The sequence below is a fragment of the Anguilla rostrata genome, chromosome 16, assembly GCF_018555375.3.
Source record: "Anguilla rostrata isolate EN2019 chromosome 16, ASM1855537v3, whole genome shotgun sequence".
Taxonomy (NCBI): domain Eukaryota; kingdom Metazoa; phylum Chordata; class Actinopteri; order Anguilliformes; family Anguillidae; genus Anguilla; species Anguilla rostrata.
The window spans coordinates 9,664,967-9,684,475 of NC_057948.1; the positions used below are offsets into that span (position 1 = coordinate 9,664,967).

At 42.2% G+C, this 19,509-nt stretch overlaps 2 protein-coding genes and 1 long non-coding RNA gene across 5 annotated transcripts; 1 reads left to right on the top strand and 2 right to left on the bottom strand.

Moving 5' to 3' along the window:
- Window positions 1-1,360: 1,360 nt before the first annotated feature.
- Window positions 1,361-3,966, bottom strand: LOC135242747 (heat shock factor-binding protein 1). Of its 2 annotated transcripts, none has more exons than XM_064314001.1 (4): window positions 3,779-3,966; window positions 2,474-2,545; window positions 1,900-2,034; window positions 1,361-1,677 (listed from the first exon to the last, which is right to left on the bottom strand). In XM_064314001.1, exons 1-3 carry the CDS (start codon window positions 3,821-3,823, stop codon window positions 1,921-1,923), a joined length of 231 nt encoding a protein of 76 aa, XP_064170071.1. In that variant the 5' UTR covers window positions 3,824-3,966; the 3' UTR covers window positions 1,361-1,677; window positions 1,900-1,920. The 2 variants fall into 2 exon arrangements, with proteins under 2 accessions (XP_064170071.1, XP_064170070.1); XM_064314000.1 differs by having other exon boundaries at window positions 1,900-2,039; window positions 2,479-2,545; window positions 3,779-3,965.
- Window positions 3,967-9,348: 5,382 nt separating this feature from the next.
- LOC135242304 (uncharacterized) lies at window positions 9,349-13,742 on the bottom strand. Its single transcript, XR_010326303.1, has 3 exons — window positions 13,503-13,742; window positions 11,341-11,483; window positions 9,349-9,550 (listed from the first exon to the last, which is right to left on the bottom strand). It is a non-coding gene; the product is annotated as an uncharacterized LOC135242304 (long non-coding RNA).
- On the top strand, window positions 12,164-19,033 carry LOC135242303 (beta-1,3-galactosyltransferase 1-like). Of its 2 annotated transcripts, none has more exons than XM_064313320.1 (2): window positions 12,164-12,584; window positions 16,628-19,033. In XM_064313320.1, exons 1-2 carry the CDS (start codon window positions 12,541-12,543, stop codon window positions 17,820-17,822), a joined length of 1,239 nt encoding a protein of 412 aa, XP_064169390.1. In that variant the 5' UTR covers window positions 12,164-12,540; the 3' UTR covers window positions 17,823-19,033. The 2 variants fall into 2 exon arrangements, with proteins under 2 accessions (XP_064169390.1, XP_064169391.1); XM_064313321.1 differs by lacking the exon at window positions 12,164-12,584 and adding an exon at window positions 13,886-14,777.
- Window positions 19,034-19,509: the final 476 nt, after the last annotated feature.

The window sequence follows — 19,509 nt, forward strand, 5'->3', positions numbered from 1 at the left end:
TTTAAAGTAGTTTACACCTGTCTAACAGTGCCCTCTAATGGTTTGGTGAATGAAGTAGGTTTGTGTTTCGATCCCAGAGTTCCAAGATCAGGAGTGTCCAATCTTATCCAAAAGGGCCAGTGTGGGTGTAGGTTTTTGTTCCAGCCCAGAACTAAGATTTCTGATTCTACTAGTGAAGGTCTTAACTGAAGACCATGATTAGTTAGTTAGTTTATTCATGCGTCATAATGCTGGTCTGAAACAAAAGCCTACTTTCACACTGGCCCTTTCCAGATTAGACTGGACACCCCAGACCAGTGGTCTCCTACCCTGGTCCTGGAGAGCTACAGGGTCTCCTGGTTTTTGATTTCACCTTAAAATCAGCACCCAATCGAGACCCAAGACACCAGGTGAGTTGAGTTAACTGTGTAATCAACCGCTCTAACTGATTCATGAAGTGCAGAGTCACTATGAAAACCAGCAGACCCTGTAGCTCTCCAGGACCAGGGTTGGGGACCACTGCCCCAGACCAATGCCTTTGTGGCAGGGGTCAGTGTTTTAGCTGCATCTAACACTGCCCTGGTGTATTATCATCACTGCAAGTCAACACTCACGCATCCCACATCAGGAACATTCTCCCCCAGACTCATCCATAGATAAACTTGAATCTTTTGGATCAGCTATTTTGTGAAAAAGTTAGCAAAGTCAAAGGCCAGGTATAGGAGCCTTCTGGGAGCTGTTGTGACCAAATTTGTGCCATGGATGTGGCTTGTGACCCTCTACCATCCTGCAAAAATGTACAAAACGCAACACGTTATTGGGAGAGTTATTGACAATTTTATGAAAAAAGGGGGAAGAATAATAAAACTGACTAAAAAATGGTTCCAGCACTCGCAGTTTTTATAAATAGTCAAGTCAGGACATACCATTTTAAGTTACAGTACATATATACTGGAAGTTTCACCATAAAATCACAGAGGTGTGGAGGAAGACTATTCAGTTTCTATGAAACGGCAAAATTTTGACTTTGAACCGTTTCTTTGTGACTTTGTGAAAGAATTAAAGAAAGCAAGGCAAGGAAACAAGGAACCTTTTTAAAGAATTTGAAGGCAGCATGGTTGCAGGCTTGCGGTTTGTCTGCTGCAGTCATGTGAAGCAGCCTAAAGGCTCGAAAGATCAAAATCCTGAGGATGACTGCTTTTGTGCGTAAACATTTTCTTTATGGGATCTTCATTTATTTTAAGCTTTTTCTTTTAACACTGTACCACCCTTTTGAAATCCACAGTTTACGTATTGGATGTTCTTCGTATAAAAAACACAGAATAATGTCCCATCACTGAACCCCTGAGTGAAAGGTGTTTAACGGAAGAGGAAACACCGCTGTGTAGGAAATTGTTTTAATTGAACAAAATGGCACAGGCTGGAATGTGTCGCGCTGTCAGTCCTGCGGACCTCAGCTCTGAGTTAGGCTAAACGCTGTTCTTCCAGGCAAATGTTCTGTAAAACACCCACTTAAACAAGAACTTACAGTCAGCACACAAAGTTTCATATACATTATCACAAGAGTGGATATAAAATAAAAAAAAACACTACACAGACACAGCAATTCAAAATAAAAAATAAAACAAATCACACCCTACTTTTGAAAAGGTCTGCTGCTCGTTTAGAAATTCTTAATTACTTTAGTTACTTGGCAACCTGTGGAAAGAAAAGATAAGAGATTTTGTTGGTGGTAGATTTTACAGCAGCTTAAAAACTAAAAGTGATTCTATGTTTAGCTGTGGGTTAACTGGACAGCTGTTTCCACAGCAACGGCATGCGGCAGCTCAACGTGATCTACCGATGGGCCGCGGTAGCTCTTCCTGAGCGTACCTCATCATTCCTACCTAACACAAGGACTCTGAGGGAGGCCAGGCTTACCCGTCTGGGCGCAGCTGGGCGCTACGCCCCTTGGCCTTCGACGGCCTTGCTCTCTCCCTCGCTCTCCTCCACGCCCGCCTGGGTCATGAGGTCGGCGATGTTCTTCTCCAGGTCGTCGATGCGGGTGCTCATCTCGTCGAGTGTCTCCGTTAAGGAAAACGGCGCCATTTAACCCACGGTCGGTCCCCTGCGACGGTAAACATACCCTACCCTCTCGGAGACCCGTTCGACCAAAACACCTCTCAGTGGGGGCTGCAATGTCGACCACTTATGATCGTGAGCGTAAGAATCACACAGTTCGTGGTGCTACTGCATGCAGGTTTAGTGCACTGCCGACCTGGCTGTGTTTTGGTCATAGTGCTGGCACACTGCCCTGGCCTGGGCCAGCTGCATACATGCTGTGTTCACTCAGTACTCCAGAGAGACCTTCAGTTAGCCAGCTTTGTTAGTTTCTTACCTGCATGTGATCACTAAACCCTGAGCCTGTCACAGCATGCATACTGTATGTCTGCTGCTCACAAAAGCACAGAATTCATTTCTAGTCAGAGAAACTGTCTTGGCCAACAGTGAGAAGGATATTTCTCCCGATGATCTGGTCTGACATGGTCTGGAACTTATCCTGCATCTGTTGCAGCAGCGTCTGTACCTGTGCAGAGGAAGGAGGGAGCACGTGCAAAGGTCAGCATGGGTCATCTTCTTAAATCACCATGGTAACCTCTCAACTGCCATACATCGTCACGGTAACCTCCCTGCCTGCTCTACATGGTCAGGGTGACTTGACCACCTCAGCCTGATTTTCATCACCACGGTAACATTTATACCTGGCAGATTATAATACTAAGACTTGCCAACTTAACCTAGCTCTTCATTTAATGTGGTTAACAACAGGGTGCAATGGACATAAATACCCAAACAGGATTACTTCACAGCATACACAAGTAACATAGCCACTATATGGAAGAAGGTTTGCTTTACTCCATGCGCCCTGGCAAAGGTGCGAACGCAACATCCTTCTATTGGCTAAAAAGGTTGTAACATTAGGTAGCTAAGTTTGAAGCTCGGTGGGCGTACGGTCGCATAGAAACCGCAACCATGTACAATAAACGAAAGTCTTCACATTCACCAACCGCATGAGCCAGTAACGATGGTTACAAGGGTCTTGTCCACTAATCTAACACATCGCAGATATAAGCTCACGTATGCGACAATGTACGCAATCTAAACGCGAGAGGAATGAACAAAATAGCGAATATTTAATTTAAAAAAACTAGAGAACACAGTTCTAGTTTAATTTGCCATTTTATTACTGCCAGTTAATGAACTCTCATAACCAATAACGTTACTCAAAGGCGCACAGTATGTTAAGAGAGAGGCCAACTAGATACTAGCTGTGATCCGTTGGTGAAAATTTGATTTCCACATTCATTAAATGTTGGTTCCATTCAAAGTTAACGCTATTCATAACATTCAATCATTAATAGAGTCTCCGCGTCAGCAAACTTAGCTATCGTACAATAGCCTATTTGTGATGCAAGCACACCAGTTAGCCAGCTGGTTATTAAAGTGGCTGGAAGTATATAGTCTAGGCTAGATGTAACGTTAATGTACCACTCTTACTAGTAAGTATTGAAGAAGATGCGCTGATTACTTATTAACCTGGCTTGTTGATGCCAGGGATATCTTGACTGAATCGTCATTTCGCTAGTAAGGCAATCCCATTTAATTATTATTTATCAAAGGGAAATGATGAACCTGCTCTACCTTGAACAAGCAATTAAAAAGAGTTAGCCCGCTAAACTGAGAGGTATCTGGAACCCCCCAGTGACCCAGGCCCGAAGGGCAGAGATAAAACCAAGTTATACTATATACACCGACTCACCACTGAGGTCAAATCCTGTACAGATTTCGGGTCCGTTTCCGCCATTATAGCCGCTGCAGTGCACTACCGCCCGTGAGCCGTAAAACTGCGATTTTCCTGAGTAAATGGTTAAGAACAACCGGTCAACACACACAGCTCCGCTGTTTGTTGATGTCAGCTGCTAAAAAGCCCTCGGACGCACAATACCTCGCGAGATTCTGGGGACGCGAATTAAAAGTAGCGGAATCATGGAAGTTGTAGTTTTATTTGTAGTGCGTATGCTCTTTGTAGTACCTGTCCCATACTACAGTACGTCTGTCTGTCAGCACTGAGAGGCCACCGCAGACTCATGTACACACCTAGCAGCACTAAATAGCAGTATGTAGACCCGCTTTATACAGAATGTGCAATCAACATTTATTTTTAATAGTTGTGAGAGACAACGGAAATAAATAAGTGCCATTAAGTCTGTTTTATTCAGTTGACATTTAAAATGAGTTTTTTAAAATATATATATACTGAAAGCAACACAGCCCTTTATAATGTACTGCCCAGTACAGAAAGATTTGGTATTGGCTGTGTGGAGCCAGTGTGGCTTACATAATAGTGATTTACACTTTCTAACCAGTCGGGGGACACTACTCGACACTTTTCAGACCTCCAGCTTTTGACCTGCTGTACAGCAAAATTATATTTTATAATTTCCCTGTTCATACATTCGGAAAATGTTAGCTAACTTGCTAGCAAGTATGTTTATCTTGTGGTTTAATAAACATTCTGAACGCAAGAAAAAAGTGATTGAATTCGTTTCCAAATGGAGTAGGAACTCAAGCAAAGTACCCATTATGAATTACAAGTATTTTGATTAATTTATTAATTTTTTCTGGCAGAAAAGTATTCCGGTAAAACCACACAAAATATTTGAGAGTACTGCCTCTAAATTCACATCCTTCTGCTTTGTTAAGACTGCCTCCCCCCTGTACGCACCACTGATTTTCTGTCCGTCACATTATGCTCATGCACCCACACAATGGAAGCCATTGTGACCGTATGAACACTATTGTATAAGAAGACAATGCTTCTTTTTAAAGCTAGAGGTGGCCCCATCACTTTCACAACCAACAGTCACGTTTGGTTGGGAACTACACATGGATGCTGCACGGCTTGATCAGTTACATTGATTACATCCCAAACAAATGTTATCCTTTATTTTTACCTAGTAGGTAAAATGTGCTCTGCTTTGAGCTGGTCCACAACTTCCAGCAACAACACCAATAATAATAATAATAATAATAATAATAATAATAATTTCATGGCTGTGTTCCCATAATCTGCATTTGGTTTCTTCTCTTCAGTCCAGAGAAAAGAACAACTACCAGCTGTCACCTGGGCTGTGTGCTGTGTGCCATCTAAAAGGCCGCTACACAGGACAACACCAATAACTATAAAACAGCATATGTTACACTGCATGAATGGTAATTCAGAGCCACAGCATTTTAAAGTGCAACAGTGCTTTTATAATGCGCATAGCTATTACTTATGATAGTGATGGTGATTATTATTGTATTTACTTTTTATTATGATTGCACTTGCAGGAGGCATGCTGACACTGTTCTGATGCAGACATGGCAATGTCTCAATGTTCGTTGCATCTGAATATAATATACCCGTTGTAAAGCTCTACTTCAGACTGAGGTAATCTCCAGCTGTCAGGGAACTAATGTTAATCAGCACCTAATTCTCTGACCTCCCCCATGGAAATTTTGAAACACTTCAGTAACAGGTGTGCCTTGTTTCCATTTAAGCTCCTAACTGCACAAGAAACCTGGTATTCAAATTATATGTCTGTAAACAGGATTGTCTGAGAGTACAGACTGCCGACCCCAATTTGCAGACAGCAAGGAAATCACCAAGCTGTTTTACTGCTACCATTAGCTGGCTGGTTGGTGGCTAAACTGTGGGATCTTTATTGTAGTAGAACAGGAGGTCTGTGAGAGGTCCTGGAGAGCCTGCTGGTTTTCTTGCTTTCACCTTAAAATCAAACAACCAGTTCACACCAAAGAAACCAGGTGTGGTGAGGCTTCTGTCCAGTCAACTGCTTTAAGTGATACATTATGATGCTGTGGCTCTTCAGGACCAGGGTTGCTGATCCTTCTATTAGCATTTTCTGTAAATATAAATACAGGTTCCATGTTGGAAGACCTGATCCACAGCCAAGGTGTTTTTGACACACACATATTCAAAGGAAACGAAGGATTTGTGTGAAACTACCACATGAACATTTGGCACTGTAAACTCAGCAGTAAACCCAATTACCTTTTGGACCTGTAACCCTATGTATTAATTTAATCTGGTAGCCTTAGATTGACCTAACCCTCTGGTCACATAGCTAGGGGAGTCATGCCCTATCCCTTGCTAGTATTTTTTCACTCCTATCCTTTGACCAACTGTACACACAGACGCAGCCACTTCAAGGCCAGATTAGGTGCCTTGAGTTGTGGTCAAAGATGGGTGATGACCAATGTGGTGAGAAGTGATTACATTCTATGGGTGTGATATATTTTATGGATGTGACCAATGTGTGGGCTTCTGGTTGTTCCCAATAAAAGATAACTTTATCAGGAAGTTTCTTCAAAGTTCGCTTGGACTGGCTAGGAGACGCTCTCCCTGTGTGTGATTTCACCATCCTCTAAGCACAACTTTGGTCCTGTGGTTTATGCTGTAACAAGCTGTTAGTTTATTGGGGTACACTCCAGCATGTTATTCCCTAGAGACTAAATACTCTTTGTTTAAGACTACTCCAATAACATACCCATAATTAAGTTAACTAGACATAATTATATATCATCAGTAACATATGTCCTTATGCACCGATGTGAGTTAGCTGAAAGCACATTGGAACAATTGTATCTCCCATAACTCCTCAACTAAACTGAATAAATCACCTGAAACTTTGTATGTTGTTTCTTGGTCAACACTCCAATTATATACTGCATAGACAAACTGGCAGATAAAGAACAAGGCCACCATCAACAAATCAAATTGTAGCATTCATTAGCCAGACTTACTGAGGTCCAAGCATTTAGAAATTTGATACATATGTGTTGCTGCTAATGCTTCACCAGCAACACATATGTATCAAATTTCAGCATTCATTAGCCAGACTTACTGAGGTCCAAGCATTTAGAAATTTGATACATATGTGTTGCTGCTAATGCTTCACCAGTGTAAAAATCTAAGGGAGAATATGCTAATAGTAGGTTCTGCAGTGACCCCTCAATCTCTGAACTCAGGACTATGCATACTACTTGGTGTGAAGCATGTATAAAAGGGAAAGTTGGACCATGCATTCATAACACAAGTTCATCATGTTGCTCCCTACCAGCCTTTGTGGAGCCAAAAGATACAGGGTTACTGGTTGAACAGCTGGGCAGAACCCAAACACGTCTATTTCACTGAGCTTACAACAGCACCTACGCATTCCGCTTTTTGACATCCATGACAAGCTGGCTCGTCAAGCTGGAAAAGCTGGCTCATCAAGCTCTGGCTGCCTGCAGCTTTGTTTGCCCCTGAAAATCCAGCTGTTTCCTGCTGCTGTCTGATTGGTAGTGAGCTGACCAATCTCTTTGCTCTGCTCTGTTGCTGCTAAATTGCTGTTGACTTGTTGACTTCCATCCATTCTACAAGCTCTACCCATTCCCTGTATGGCATTCCATTGGCCGTTCAGTCTCATGGTTTTCTGTTTCTGTGTTTTCATGTTTTCAGTGTTTTAATCCTATTTATATTTTCAAATAATGCTATTTTTAAAGTAAAATAAATATTACAGACAAATATAATAAAGTTACTTCAATTATCTAGAGACTAAAAGGGGTGTTGCCATAACCTAGTCATTACAGTAGAAGGCTGATGACAAAGTTGTGACCTATGTTCGACAGGCAACACAATTGAATAACGTCGCATGAACATGTTATAGGCAATTAATGTATAGCGGTCATTGCCTACAGTCTGTTGCCAAAATTGGTTGCCCTTTGTCGCTCTGTTGCCTTTTTACCGTAATGTTGCCCATAAAAATGTTGCCCTTACGATGTTGCCCAGTGTGTAATTGGGCTAGTGACAGGGCTTCCTTTTTGAGGAGAGAAGTAGCCTACTGTAACAAAAGCTGTAGAAGGGACTAAACATTTGAGACAGACTCCAAATAAACAAATACCAGGATATGAATATGAATGAAAATTAATAAAGGTAACCATCACACGTAGCCATATTTTATACATAAAATGTAGGCTATCAAAAAAACAAACCAAGAAAAAAAATTATTCTAATTCATTTCATACAGAAAAGGGCTGGCATATTTCCCAGCTGTGTTCATTTACATAATCACTCTTAGAAAATTCCCAGGTACATCAACAAATTGAGGAGGTGCCTTTTTGACACCACTTTGTCTTATTTCCTATATATTTCTCACACAATGTCCAGTCCAGTTCAATGTGACTTGCAGCCAACACCCCCACAAAACAAACAGAACTGTTCATTAACTGTACTGTGTGTTTTTTTTGAAGTGCCATTTTAGGAAGTGCGACTGTGTCTTAGTACAGAAATTCTGTTTAGCAGCACTGCAAGCTCTCAAGTGTGAATTTACCCAGTCCTGTTTTTGTTCACTAAGTGTGTTGTACTGTACCTACTGTTTCTGTTGATCCATGTCTGATACATTTGTTTCATGTTACTTAACTGCAAAAGCGCACATACATACGTTCGAGTGGTCAGAACATAGCCGTGATAATGCATCCACTGTATCCCTGTTTCATTTTTGATCATGTTTCTATTCCAATGTAAGGACACGTGTGCACATGCACAAATAAAAAAGATTTTAAATCTCATTACAAGATTGAAATACTTGTTAAGATGTTAAGTATTTTTTGAAGTGGAACGAGGACCATATCTGGTTTTCATGCCAACTTCTGGCCTTTATTACTCACATTAGTCCTAATATTTACACCATCTGACATTTTAGCTGCATTTCTTAATAAATGCATACATGACAGCAGAGAGCTATTTCAAGAATGTTTTACTGTGATCTAATCTACAAGTGAACCAGTATTGATGCATGCAGCCAAACAGCTCATTTAACTAAGGTAATTAGTGGAAACAAAAACATACTTGCTCACCAGCGCTCCAGGACCAGAATTTCCCACCCCTGATCTCAATGTTCATGTCATCCTTCCAATCCTGAATCTCTAATCACATTAGATTTTCAGATTTATGTTCCCAGGTAGACATTCCTCTAAGCTAGCTAGCTGGCTAACAAAGGGGAAATCTGATCGGACCAGAATTTTACTACACAAAATGCAAGTGGTTCCAATAAAGGTCAAGGGTCATGCAAAAGGTGGCTATAGTGTACATGTGCAAGTTGGCATCTTAACACCCAAACAAAGGACATGCTATCCCTCCCTATAAGTACAGATATATACTATACATGAACAACTGTCACGCTGAGGGAAAGAATAATGCCTTATTGTCCATTTCAACAGCAACAAAATAGGGTAATAGTAAGAGTCTTTAATCGTCTGGGTGAGGAGCAGGCTTTACCTGTGAACGGTGAACACACGAGTCACGTCCGTCCACCTCCATTGCGGTGGAGGCCAACAGAGGCACTTGGTGTGGTCCGGTCCACGACCCCTTTACGTGCTTTTTGATGTAGACCCCTGGCTAAGGTCCAGGGATGAAGTCCTCAGGCCCGCCCCTTTGAGCTGCTCTCGACCGCCCGTAAGGGAGGGGCCCCTCCCTTCGCCAAGGTCACTGCAGGGAAGTGAAAGTCAAAGATTTTAGGCCACTGTTCATACCTGCATGCCAAGGCTTTGAGACGCCAACAACTGGCCCATCCCGCCTCGGCCCACAACCATGTTTAAGTTCTGCCCACACGTCCTCGGACTGAGCACAAATAATTCCACTTCACCCTCCTGTCCCTCAGCTCCTGTGTAATAACTTTACAAAAGTTCCAGCTCTTTACACACCCGTGTTTTCAGAAGGCCACATAAAATGGGATTGCCCTATGAGGAAGGAGTGAAGTTTCACATTTCCCACAGACAGGAAATGAGACATCTGGGGTTGTCAGCCTCAGTGCGACCAGTGACATAACAGCCACCAAGAAAAAAAGAAAAATACAGCGCAGTTGTATTCTGGCATCTTATCCAACTTCAAATAATTCCTAAAAAATGCAATGCATGTGAAAATCGGATGAAGTATTTCAAGAAACTTGAACAAGGAAAAACCAATTCCAGCTTTTCTTCAACCTATTTTAATACTATTTTCCATCATTCCTATTGGTTCTCATAGTATTTCACATGCCTGCTTCATTGTTGAGGTTTTTGCTTTATTAGGGTTTTTTCTCTCTCTCCGTGTCAGTAGCTTCATAATGGCACCTGTGGGCATATCAAGATACAGGTTCAATTTACCTCAGACAAGTCCGGTTTATCTGAACCTCTCATTCTGGAAGTGAAAACAAATGTAAATGTTGCAATTGATTCATATTTAATATGAACGATGGAAAATACTATGCAAGTAAGACCCAGGTTGAAAAGACAACGGTATTATCCTGCTAAGTTTTCAGGAATGTTCCCACTGGCTGACTGTATGGAATCCTGTAATTCCAGCCGGACCAGTTGAATTTCTGGCTTGACTGAAACTTGAGTCCGCTTAATTTCTAAATGAGAGATATAGCGAGACTCCCTCAGAAATGAATCTGTGTGCATAGGCTTCTCAACAGTAGAAACTCAACAAAAAAAGATAAAATCTTATTGACGCCACATATTCAGAATGCATAGATGATGTTAGTATTATGCCGATGGGTTCTGCCGTGTGGCAGGGCAGTGTGGGCACGCAGAAATCACGCGGGGAACTGCCACTCAAAGGCTGCAGCGAGCCTTCATACCAAACCCGTCCAATCAGGGTCCAGCGTGACATCACTAGACCCAGCCTGACCAAGTCAGCAAAATAAGCGGCTGCTTCGAGCCCCACTATTGCCAGGGACTCTGATTAATCTAAATATCATTTGGTGGGGGGGGGGGGCAAATCAAGTCATGCTTAGGCCCACTGAAAGGCAAGTTGCAGCTAAGGTCATTACCATCCTTTCCAGTTTGACTTGACCCAAGTTACATGCACTTGTTGCCAGTCTGAAAGGATGGTAATGACTTTTGCTGGACCTTGCCACAGCGCATTTTACACATGGGATCTATGGGCGAATTAAATATGTATTGCATCAATATAAAAACCCTACATTCTACACCTTTTGAGTGAATGTGGGGCAGACGCAGTTTCATTTCCTGAAAGGGAACCCGGGTTATTTCTGATGCGGTGTCATGCACGGTATTCCCTGTGCGCTGGTACAACAGTCACAAACTGAACGCTGTCACGTACGCACAGATCAGCAAGCGCACATACCGGGCACAGCAAGTTAAAACAGTGCCAAAAAAAACTGATTGTCCTTCGGTCCTTATAAACTTAGCAGGTCCTTCTGAACAGGGTACGGACGAGGCAACACGCATTCTAACGGCCTGCTGATGAGAAACTGTTGTGAGCCGAAACCAGACCTGTGTGTGTGCGACCGCCAGCCCCGGGGTCGAAACTCGCTGCCCCCTCACCATTTTGGGTCTGCTGTCCAAGGAGCCGGGAAGGAGAGCTGAACAGGAAGCAGAACCCATGGAACTTCACAGGGTCTTCCTCGATTGGTCTCCTGTAGACAGACACACTTTAGCCCAACCAAATCTTGGTCTGGACAGAGTCGGGTAAATATACTGTTGCTGACATTGCCTACAAAAATGGAAGAAACCCATCCGAAGAAGAGGCAAGCTCGCTAATGTGTTTTGGCTAACATTGTTAAATCAAATCAGTGCATTAGCATATTCCTTCTTTGCCTGAAAAAAAAATACTAAGTTAAATAAACTTGCATGGCTCCTTAAGCAGTGCATTAGCAGCAATGCTAGCATGCTAAATACAGGCTGCCACCTGAGACAGGTGTTCCCCCACCACTCCAGCTCAGCTGTACAGCCTGCGCCAGGAGCTGGATTCTGGGGAAACTGGAAAAGCGGCAGCCACTGAAACTATGTGGGTACACAGCAACCCTTTCCGTCCATTCGAGGGCCACAATGTAAATAACCTTACTGTGTTATCCGCAATACTTTCAACTGATACCTGAATTTGAGCTCTCTTACAATTATCAAATAAATACAGTAAAATAAATGCATGCTGTCATGCTGGTATCCTGCACAGATCTTGAAAGTTGTCCACACACAGGCTCCTCCCACTGTTCCAGGTGCCTCTAAATCACCTTGAAACTGAAGGGGGTGGGGGGGGGCATTGTTGGGGGGTGTGGTCTCAGCAAAGACAAAGTGCTATTCCTCACAGAAATCATAGTCCTGGAAGGGTTTGGCGTTACATCCCTGCAGGATATCTTACTGAGAACCAACGGGAAGAAATGGGGTCTGAATACAGGCACTTGTATTGATGAGCATTAGTTACTTATTCACGTTCAGACAATATTTTGGAGGAACACATTTTTTAAAAATATATTTTCAAATAAAATTTTTATATACCCTATAAGGATGTACATATATTTTTGATGGAAAAACAATTCAACCAGTATACATGTGGCTCATAAAACTGGACTGTTCAGATGAGACTGGAAGTTATGTCTTGAACGGTCAATAGTACCGACAAGGGAATGCTTGGAATACCATAAAATATTTGGAAATCAGAGAGTAAACGGCAAATCAGCTGAATAGAGATTCAACATGGATGCTGAAGACCCTAGTTCAGAAAGGAAAAATATAAAAAGGTAAGCACCCTCCCTTCATTTTCCATTTTTATTCCACATGTGTTGTTGTAAATGTTAGGCAAGTTTTTTTTTTTTTTTGGAGCACTTTGGGGTCATAACAATATTCTTGTTGGGGCCCACCAAAACCCTAGGGTCAGCTGTGATTTTTGTAATGCAGTTTCATCCTTTCCTAAAAACTGTTCGTGCATCTTTGTATTTTATTGTGTGGCTAATGCATCTCTTCAAAGTACCCAAGTAATCCCTATATAGCTTTACATTTAAATGTGCCATGCCTCGTATTTATAATAATTTATATTGCCATCTTGTGTTGAGGAAAAGGATACCTGTAATCACAAGGAATTCATAATTCGTGAATAAGTAGTTAAACTATTTTGGAATGCGACTATTTTTGTTTAAGTCTCTTTTACACAAAATCCGTCAGTCTGTTTTACATCACATTTGACGATTTAAACTTATTATGCTACACTGCCATCAACTTTTTACTCTTGTAACAGTTGTTATTTTTTTATCACTACTTGTAATCACCAAATCACTAACTGCAAATTACACCGATGCCTGTGTGTTCATGTTTATTTTCTCTAGTTGGTAAGTCATCATTCTTAGATACATTATGTTGCTTGCTTAGTAGATACGCGATTTGGTGGTGTAAAAAAACGTCAGTTTTTGATAAGGGCAAGGTTATCTAAAACGAGCATACAGAACCATTTTTTTCTCGCATAGTGCTTTACAAAACCTACCATTTTTCGATATATCGACAATATATTAGGCTATAATGTATAACCTACGCCTATAGAGGTCCAACATACGACATTTACAAACAACAACATTAATAATAATAATATATCGCCTTCTTAATTTAACCTGGTTTCAATATCTTTATGTTTCCTAATGTAAGAATCCCCTCAGACACGCACTCACCTCTCATTCGGCCGCTTGTGGGCGCGTTTTCTATTTTTAAAACAGTGTTCGTAAACTGCATGTCTACCGTATATTTTGTAAATCCCCGTAAAACAATAATTAACGAGTCGTCCGGAACAGAACTAATTGGAATGGGGAAATAAAATTTGAAATCAGAGACAGTTTTCACGTCGGATGTTTAATCTTATTAGCTCACTGGTTATCTGATTATCATGGTTATCGCACCATGTTCCCCGTATACAGGCCTATCACATGATTGTGTACTTTGGCAAATTTTCTTTTGCGCATGTGTACGTACAATTTACTAGTGAGCGGTGAACTTATACGTTAGTTAACTTAGCTGTTAAGGTAGCTAACGAGGCTCTGTTTGTTAAAAAAAAATGTAAAAAATATTTCCCCATTCCACATAATTCTGTTAAGGAGTATTGCTGTGTGGGGATTTCCAAAATAGATGATCGATATACGTTTAAAGCACGTTTTAAAAATAGGAAACATGCTGATTGTGGAAGGCAAAAAAGATGCCGGGTGATCTCGTTGGAGGATGTGTAGTGGCTTTAGCTTTGCATGTTGCTACTGGAACGGGATTCATTTAATGCTGTTTTGGTTATCTGACAATGTTTTAACCTTTTGTTTGTGCTAACAGTTAAACTGTGCCATGAAAAGATATTTGCCACCTTCCCTCTATTATTGCATATTTGTCACCCTGAAATGGTTTCAGGTCTTTAGACAAAATGCAATATTACAAAAAGGGAACCTGAGTAAACACAAACTACATTTAAAAAAGATTATTGTCATTCATTTAATTAAAAAATGTATCAAATGCCTAGATCACCAATGTGAGAAAGTAATTGCCCCCTTAAACTTAATAACTGGTTGTACCCCCTCTAGCAGCAATAAATGCAATCAAACGCTTCCTATAATTTATCAATCTTTCACTCTTCTTCACAGAATTGATTTAATCCATACAAATTGGAAGGTTTTCTTGCATGAACTGCTCATTTCAGGTCCTGCCTCAGCATCTCTGTTGAGTTCAAGTCAGGTCTCGGCCTGAGCCACACCAAAACTTTAATTTTGTTTCTTTTCAGCCATTCAAATGTGGACTTGCATTAAAGAATAATATATTCATTTCAACCACAGCAATGTAATTTCCCTTTAAAAAGTCTGTATGAGAGATTGTTTAGGAGGTTGCTAAGGAACTGGACAGGGGCAAGGGCGCACATGTCTGATATGGAGGAGATGTACATTTTCATGTACAGCTATTGAAGAAAAATCAAGGTAAATATTGTTTGAACAGACAACATTATTATTCTGTAATTTCCAAACATGCTGTTTGTGGACGTTTGTAAGAGGATAGATGTTTTAAGTTAAATAAGTGTATTTTGCATGTATCATATGCTGGCTGTCAAATCAAAGCTAATATGTCATGCTACCGAGCCAAGCTATCTATGTTGATAGGGTACAAGGAATATGGATTATAAAAATAGATATGTGTAATACTATGTTTATATATTAATTAAAATGCATTTTTTGTCTGTTTTTAAGATGCCACTTAAGACAATAGCTGAAAGGTCTCAGGATTATAGGGACAAAATAAAAGCTGACCCAGTGAAATATCAAAAGGGGCTAAAAAGAGACAGGCAGAGATACCTGAAGAAAAAAGAAAGAGGGGTAGTGAAGGCAATCACTCACACACAGACACATGCACACGCGCGTGCACACACACACACACACATTATGTGCAGCCACACAAAAACTGTTTATAATGGGCCATACTAGAGCGGTCGGAACACTTAAGGTGTACTAGCATTTTGAATCATCTTCTGCATAATGGAAGACTGGCGCACACACACACACACACACACACACACACACATTACGTGCACTATGCATTGAAAGTATGAGGTACATTTCCACTAGGTGTTGTTAAAGTTCTATACAGTTACTCATACACAACTGTTCATCTAAGAGACCAATTCGAATTTTTAAAATATATATCCAACTCTCACAATTATTTGATGTAATTTTGATGTAACATTTATTGCTTATATAAATTTTTGCCTTTATTGCCATTATTTTACATTGTAAAAGCAGTTTTTGTCTCGCAACAGTTCAACAAAAATGTTTCAAATAAATGTCTCTACTGTTTTCAATTTAAGATTTTCTACATCTGTGTTCATTAATTGTCATTTGCACAACACAGTGTCATTTCCACAGCACCCTGTCATTTCCATCACCGCACACATTTTTTGAAAATATTCAAAAAGTTATAACCATACATTAAACACTTCTCCACAATTTGGGAGATCATACTCTACTTAATGCAATCATACAATTTATTTATTTCTAAACAGTATCTACCCAAGCCGACATTATATTTCAGATTGATGCGTTGATGTATAATCAATACAGTATGTGTGATATTGTATGGACCTATATGTGTGCAGTGCTGTGACCAGATCCTTTGTGTGGTAACACATTTTCGGATCTGGGTCATTGTTGGGGTTTAGTTGAATAGAGTGTGTCTTCCTTTTTACTGCTCATTCATTGACTGAAACCTCGTAGTGTGGTTACAGTAACCATGTAAATAATCAGGTACAGTAAGTATCCTATGTCAGTTTGAATGGGAAGATGGGTGAAACCTGACCTACATCAAATTTGTGTTATGTAATCTGGATCTGGTGCTACGCCAGGAAGCCATGTTGCTGACTGGGTACTACTGTGATTGGATTTGTTGTAGATGGTTCCTCAAAGCATTTCCACACCCATCTTCCACATGAGAAGTTGTGAATTTGATTCACTCACTGTCCCAGTTTGATGCATTATGTAATAAGGCCATGAAACAGTTTACAGTATTCACTAACGCAGGGCTGTATCTGTGAAATGTACACTAACGCAGGGCTGTATCTGTGAAATATACACTAACGCAGCGCTGTATCTGTGAAATATACACTAACGCAGTGATGTATCTGTGAAACACACTGACACATCAATGCATGTGTAAAATATACACACAAACTCAGCACTGTACCAGTGAAATCCTAGGACACATGCATCACTGTGTTATCTACACTGACACTGCACTGCACTGCGAGCAGCACACTGACGGCCCTGCCCTGTTGTTTCAGCATGCGGCTGCAGGACCGGAGGAGGATGTGCTCGCGGTACCGCTGCCGCCTCTTCGGCATGACGTCCCTGGTCACGGCCACGCTCGCCTGCCTGTACGTCTTTGACCTCACCCTGCCCTCTCTGTCTCTGGCTCCCACCAAGGAGTGGTGGGGGAGGGTCCACATGAACCTTCCTGCGAGCATTTCTGGGACAACTCAAAAGCCCCGCCCAGCTCTGACTAACGTTAGTGATGTTACTAATATTACTAGCACCGTCAGTGTTGCCGCTGTCACGAACATTTCCACAAACGCCCCCGAACCCCAGTGGGAGGACCCGGGACCTTACTGTGTGGCCTACCCGCGCAGGTACCGCTTCGTCCTGGACGAGCCGGACGCCTGCCGCGCGCAGAACCCCTTCCTGGTGCTGATGGTGCCGGTGGCCCCCCAGGAATGGGTCGCCCGCGACGCCATCCGCCGGACCTGGGGCAAGGAGCGGCTGGTCCAGGGCAAGAGGGTGCTCCTGTTCTTCGTGCTGGGGCTGCCGGGCGGGGCGGAGCCCGGCGGGGCGGAGCTGGGCGGGGCGGGGGCGGAGCCGGAGCGGGTGCAGAAGGAGCTGCGCAAGGAGCGGGCGGTGCACCGCGACCTGCTGCAGGCCGACTTCCGGGACAGCTACTACAACCTGACCATCAAGACCATAATGATCCAGGAGTGGGTGGCCTCCCGTTGCCCCGGCGCGCCCTACGGCATGAAGATCGACTCGGACATGTTCCTCAACGTGGACAACCTGGTGGCCATGCTGCTGGCCTTCCCCGAGCCCCGGCGCAACTACATCACCGGGATGCTAACTAAGGACGGTCCGGTGGTCCGGGACCCGAGGTCCAAGTGGTACCTGCCCGTGGAGGTGTACCCTGAACCCACGTTCCCCTCTTACCCTTTGGGGATGGGCTACGTCTTCTCCACGGACCTCTCCAGGAGGATTGTGGACGTCTCCAGGAAGATGAAGCCCGTGTACATCGAGGACGCCCACCTGGGCATGTGCCTGAAACGCCTGGGTGTCTCGCCCACGCACCCGCCCAGACTTGCCCTGTTCAAAGTCTACCAGCCCAAGCCCTACGACCGCTGTCACTACGCCAAGGCCATCACCACCATCCTCGACTCCCCCCAGATGCTCGTCGACTACTGGGAAGACTTACAAAAGCCAGGCCCTCCTTGTTAAAAAAAAAACTCCTTGTTAAAACTTGTAAAATAGGGGTCGGCAACCCTAGTCCTGGCGAGCCACTGGATGAGTTGACTTCCCCTCAAGTAGTAACTCCAGGTTGACAAGGATTAACAGAAATCCTCTTGATGAAGTTTATTTATTTAGCCACAGACCTGGTACATGAATTGCATTGAGCGCAGGTTGGTCAGTGTGTATGCCTCAGCGTTCCCAATCTCTCACATGTACGTTGTTCTATTTATATAATATTGTCTGTTGTTCTTTTCAGAGAAGAGTCATTTATCGAACCGAACTTAAACGAGAAACCAAACAGTAAAAGAAAGATGCACACAACTCCAAACTGGAGACAGGTGGAACGGAGCCAGATTAGACTTAGAAACAGTGAGGAGGTCTGTAAATTTAAGACGCTTTTGTTCAGCCAATCAGGATGTCAGTATTATCAGAATTTTTTGACAAGCCAATCAGGTGACCAACATTACCGTTAAGCTATAACTGACTGTGAAACCACATTGATTTTCTCTTCACATACATGTGCTTTTCTGCAGTAAATCCCCTGTTTGACACATTTTCATGTGAAGCGAAAAACTTAACTTCCCATCAACTGTCAAGTACAAGCTTGCCATGCACCACCCAACACTGTATGTTTCTCAGCATAATAGACTAAAGAAGATGAACTTGTCAAATTAGTGCTGAAATATGAATGTATTTTTTTTTATTTAACATTTTTTATTGCAAGATAAATGTCATATAACTGCTCTCATTTTTGACGAGAGCACTTCCCACTGCTTCTATCAAAACCTAACATGCCTCGGTACAACATTTAAAAATACTGTAACATGTCCTGTAACTGTAACAAACTGGTGGCTCTACTCAGTACAGTACAAGTCTAATATTTCAGCCTGCACTCACACGCTCATACCTGTGGGCGTGGGGAATGGGGACAATCTACACAGAAGGGCCCGGGCTCAGGATTCGAATATCTGAAACATCTGTGTAAATTCCATAAGCGAAGCCCCTGAAAAGACAGCCGTTTGGTTTTCTGTGTATTTCAGCACCACTGATTCCTTGGAAGTTATTGATTGGCTAAAAAGTCCAGACAATTTTGGCTCAAATTTAGCTGCTGACTGAACGGAAAACAAACACACAAACAAACAAAAAAAAAAAAACACAAAAAAGTGGCCCTGTCTAAGTTTGACACCCCTGCTTCAGACTTTTAAAAAATCACTCACAGGTGGCGGGGTTATTGAGCCAATTCAGAAAGTGTATGAGTACACAGTCCAGTGCTAATTCAACTCTAACACTTAATTCAACTCTAACAGATCAATGAGGACCAAATGTTATCTGTTAGAGGCATTTTACTGTGGTCCAACACACCATGGGAAACCAGACACATTTCTCTGTTGTTTTCAAAATGGTACAAAAACCAATCATTTGGAAAAACTAGTCTCTAGCAATGGTCTAGAAAGGGGGGGCTCACTGGAGGGCAACATTTTTTTGGTAATGGAACCTGTTGAACAGGACCTGGGGCTGCCTATCCAACGTGCATGCTAATTTAGTGGTCACATGTTTCACGAATGACATCACTGTAATGTTCCCAACAGCACTCTGTAAATACAAATGTGTGTGATTAAAATAAAGGACTGAATAAAGTCATATTTATGCAAATCTGATGACTATTTTATTACAT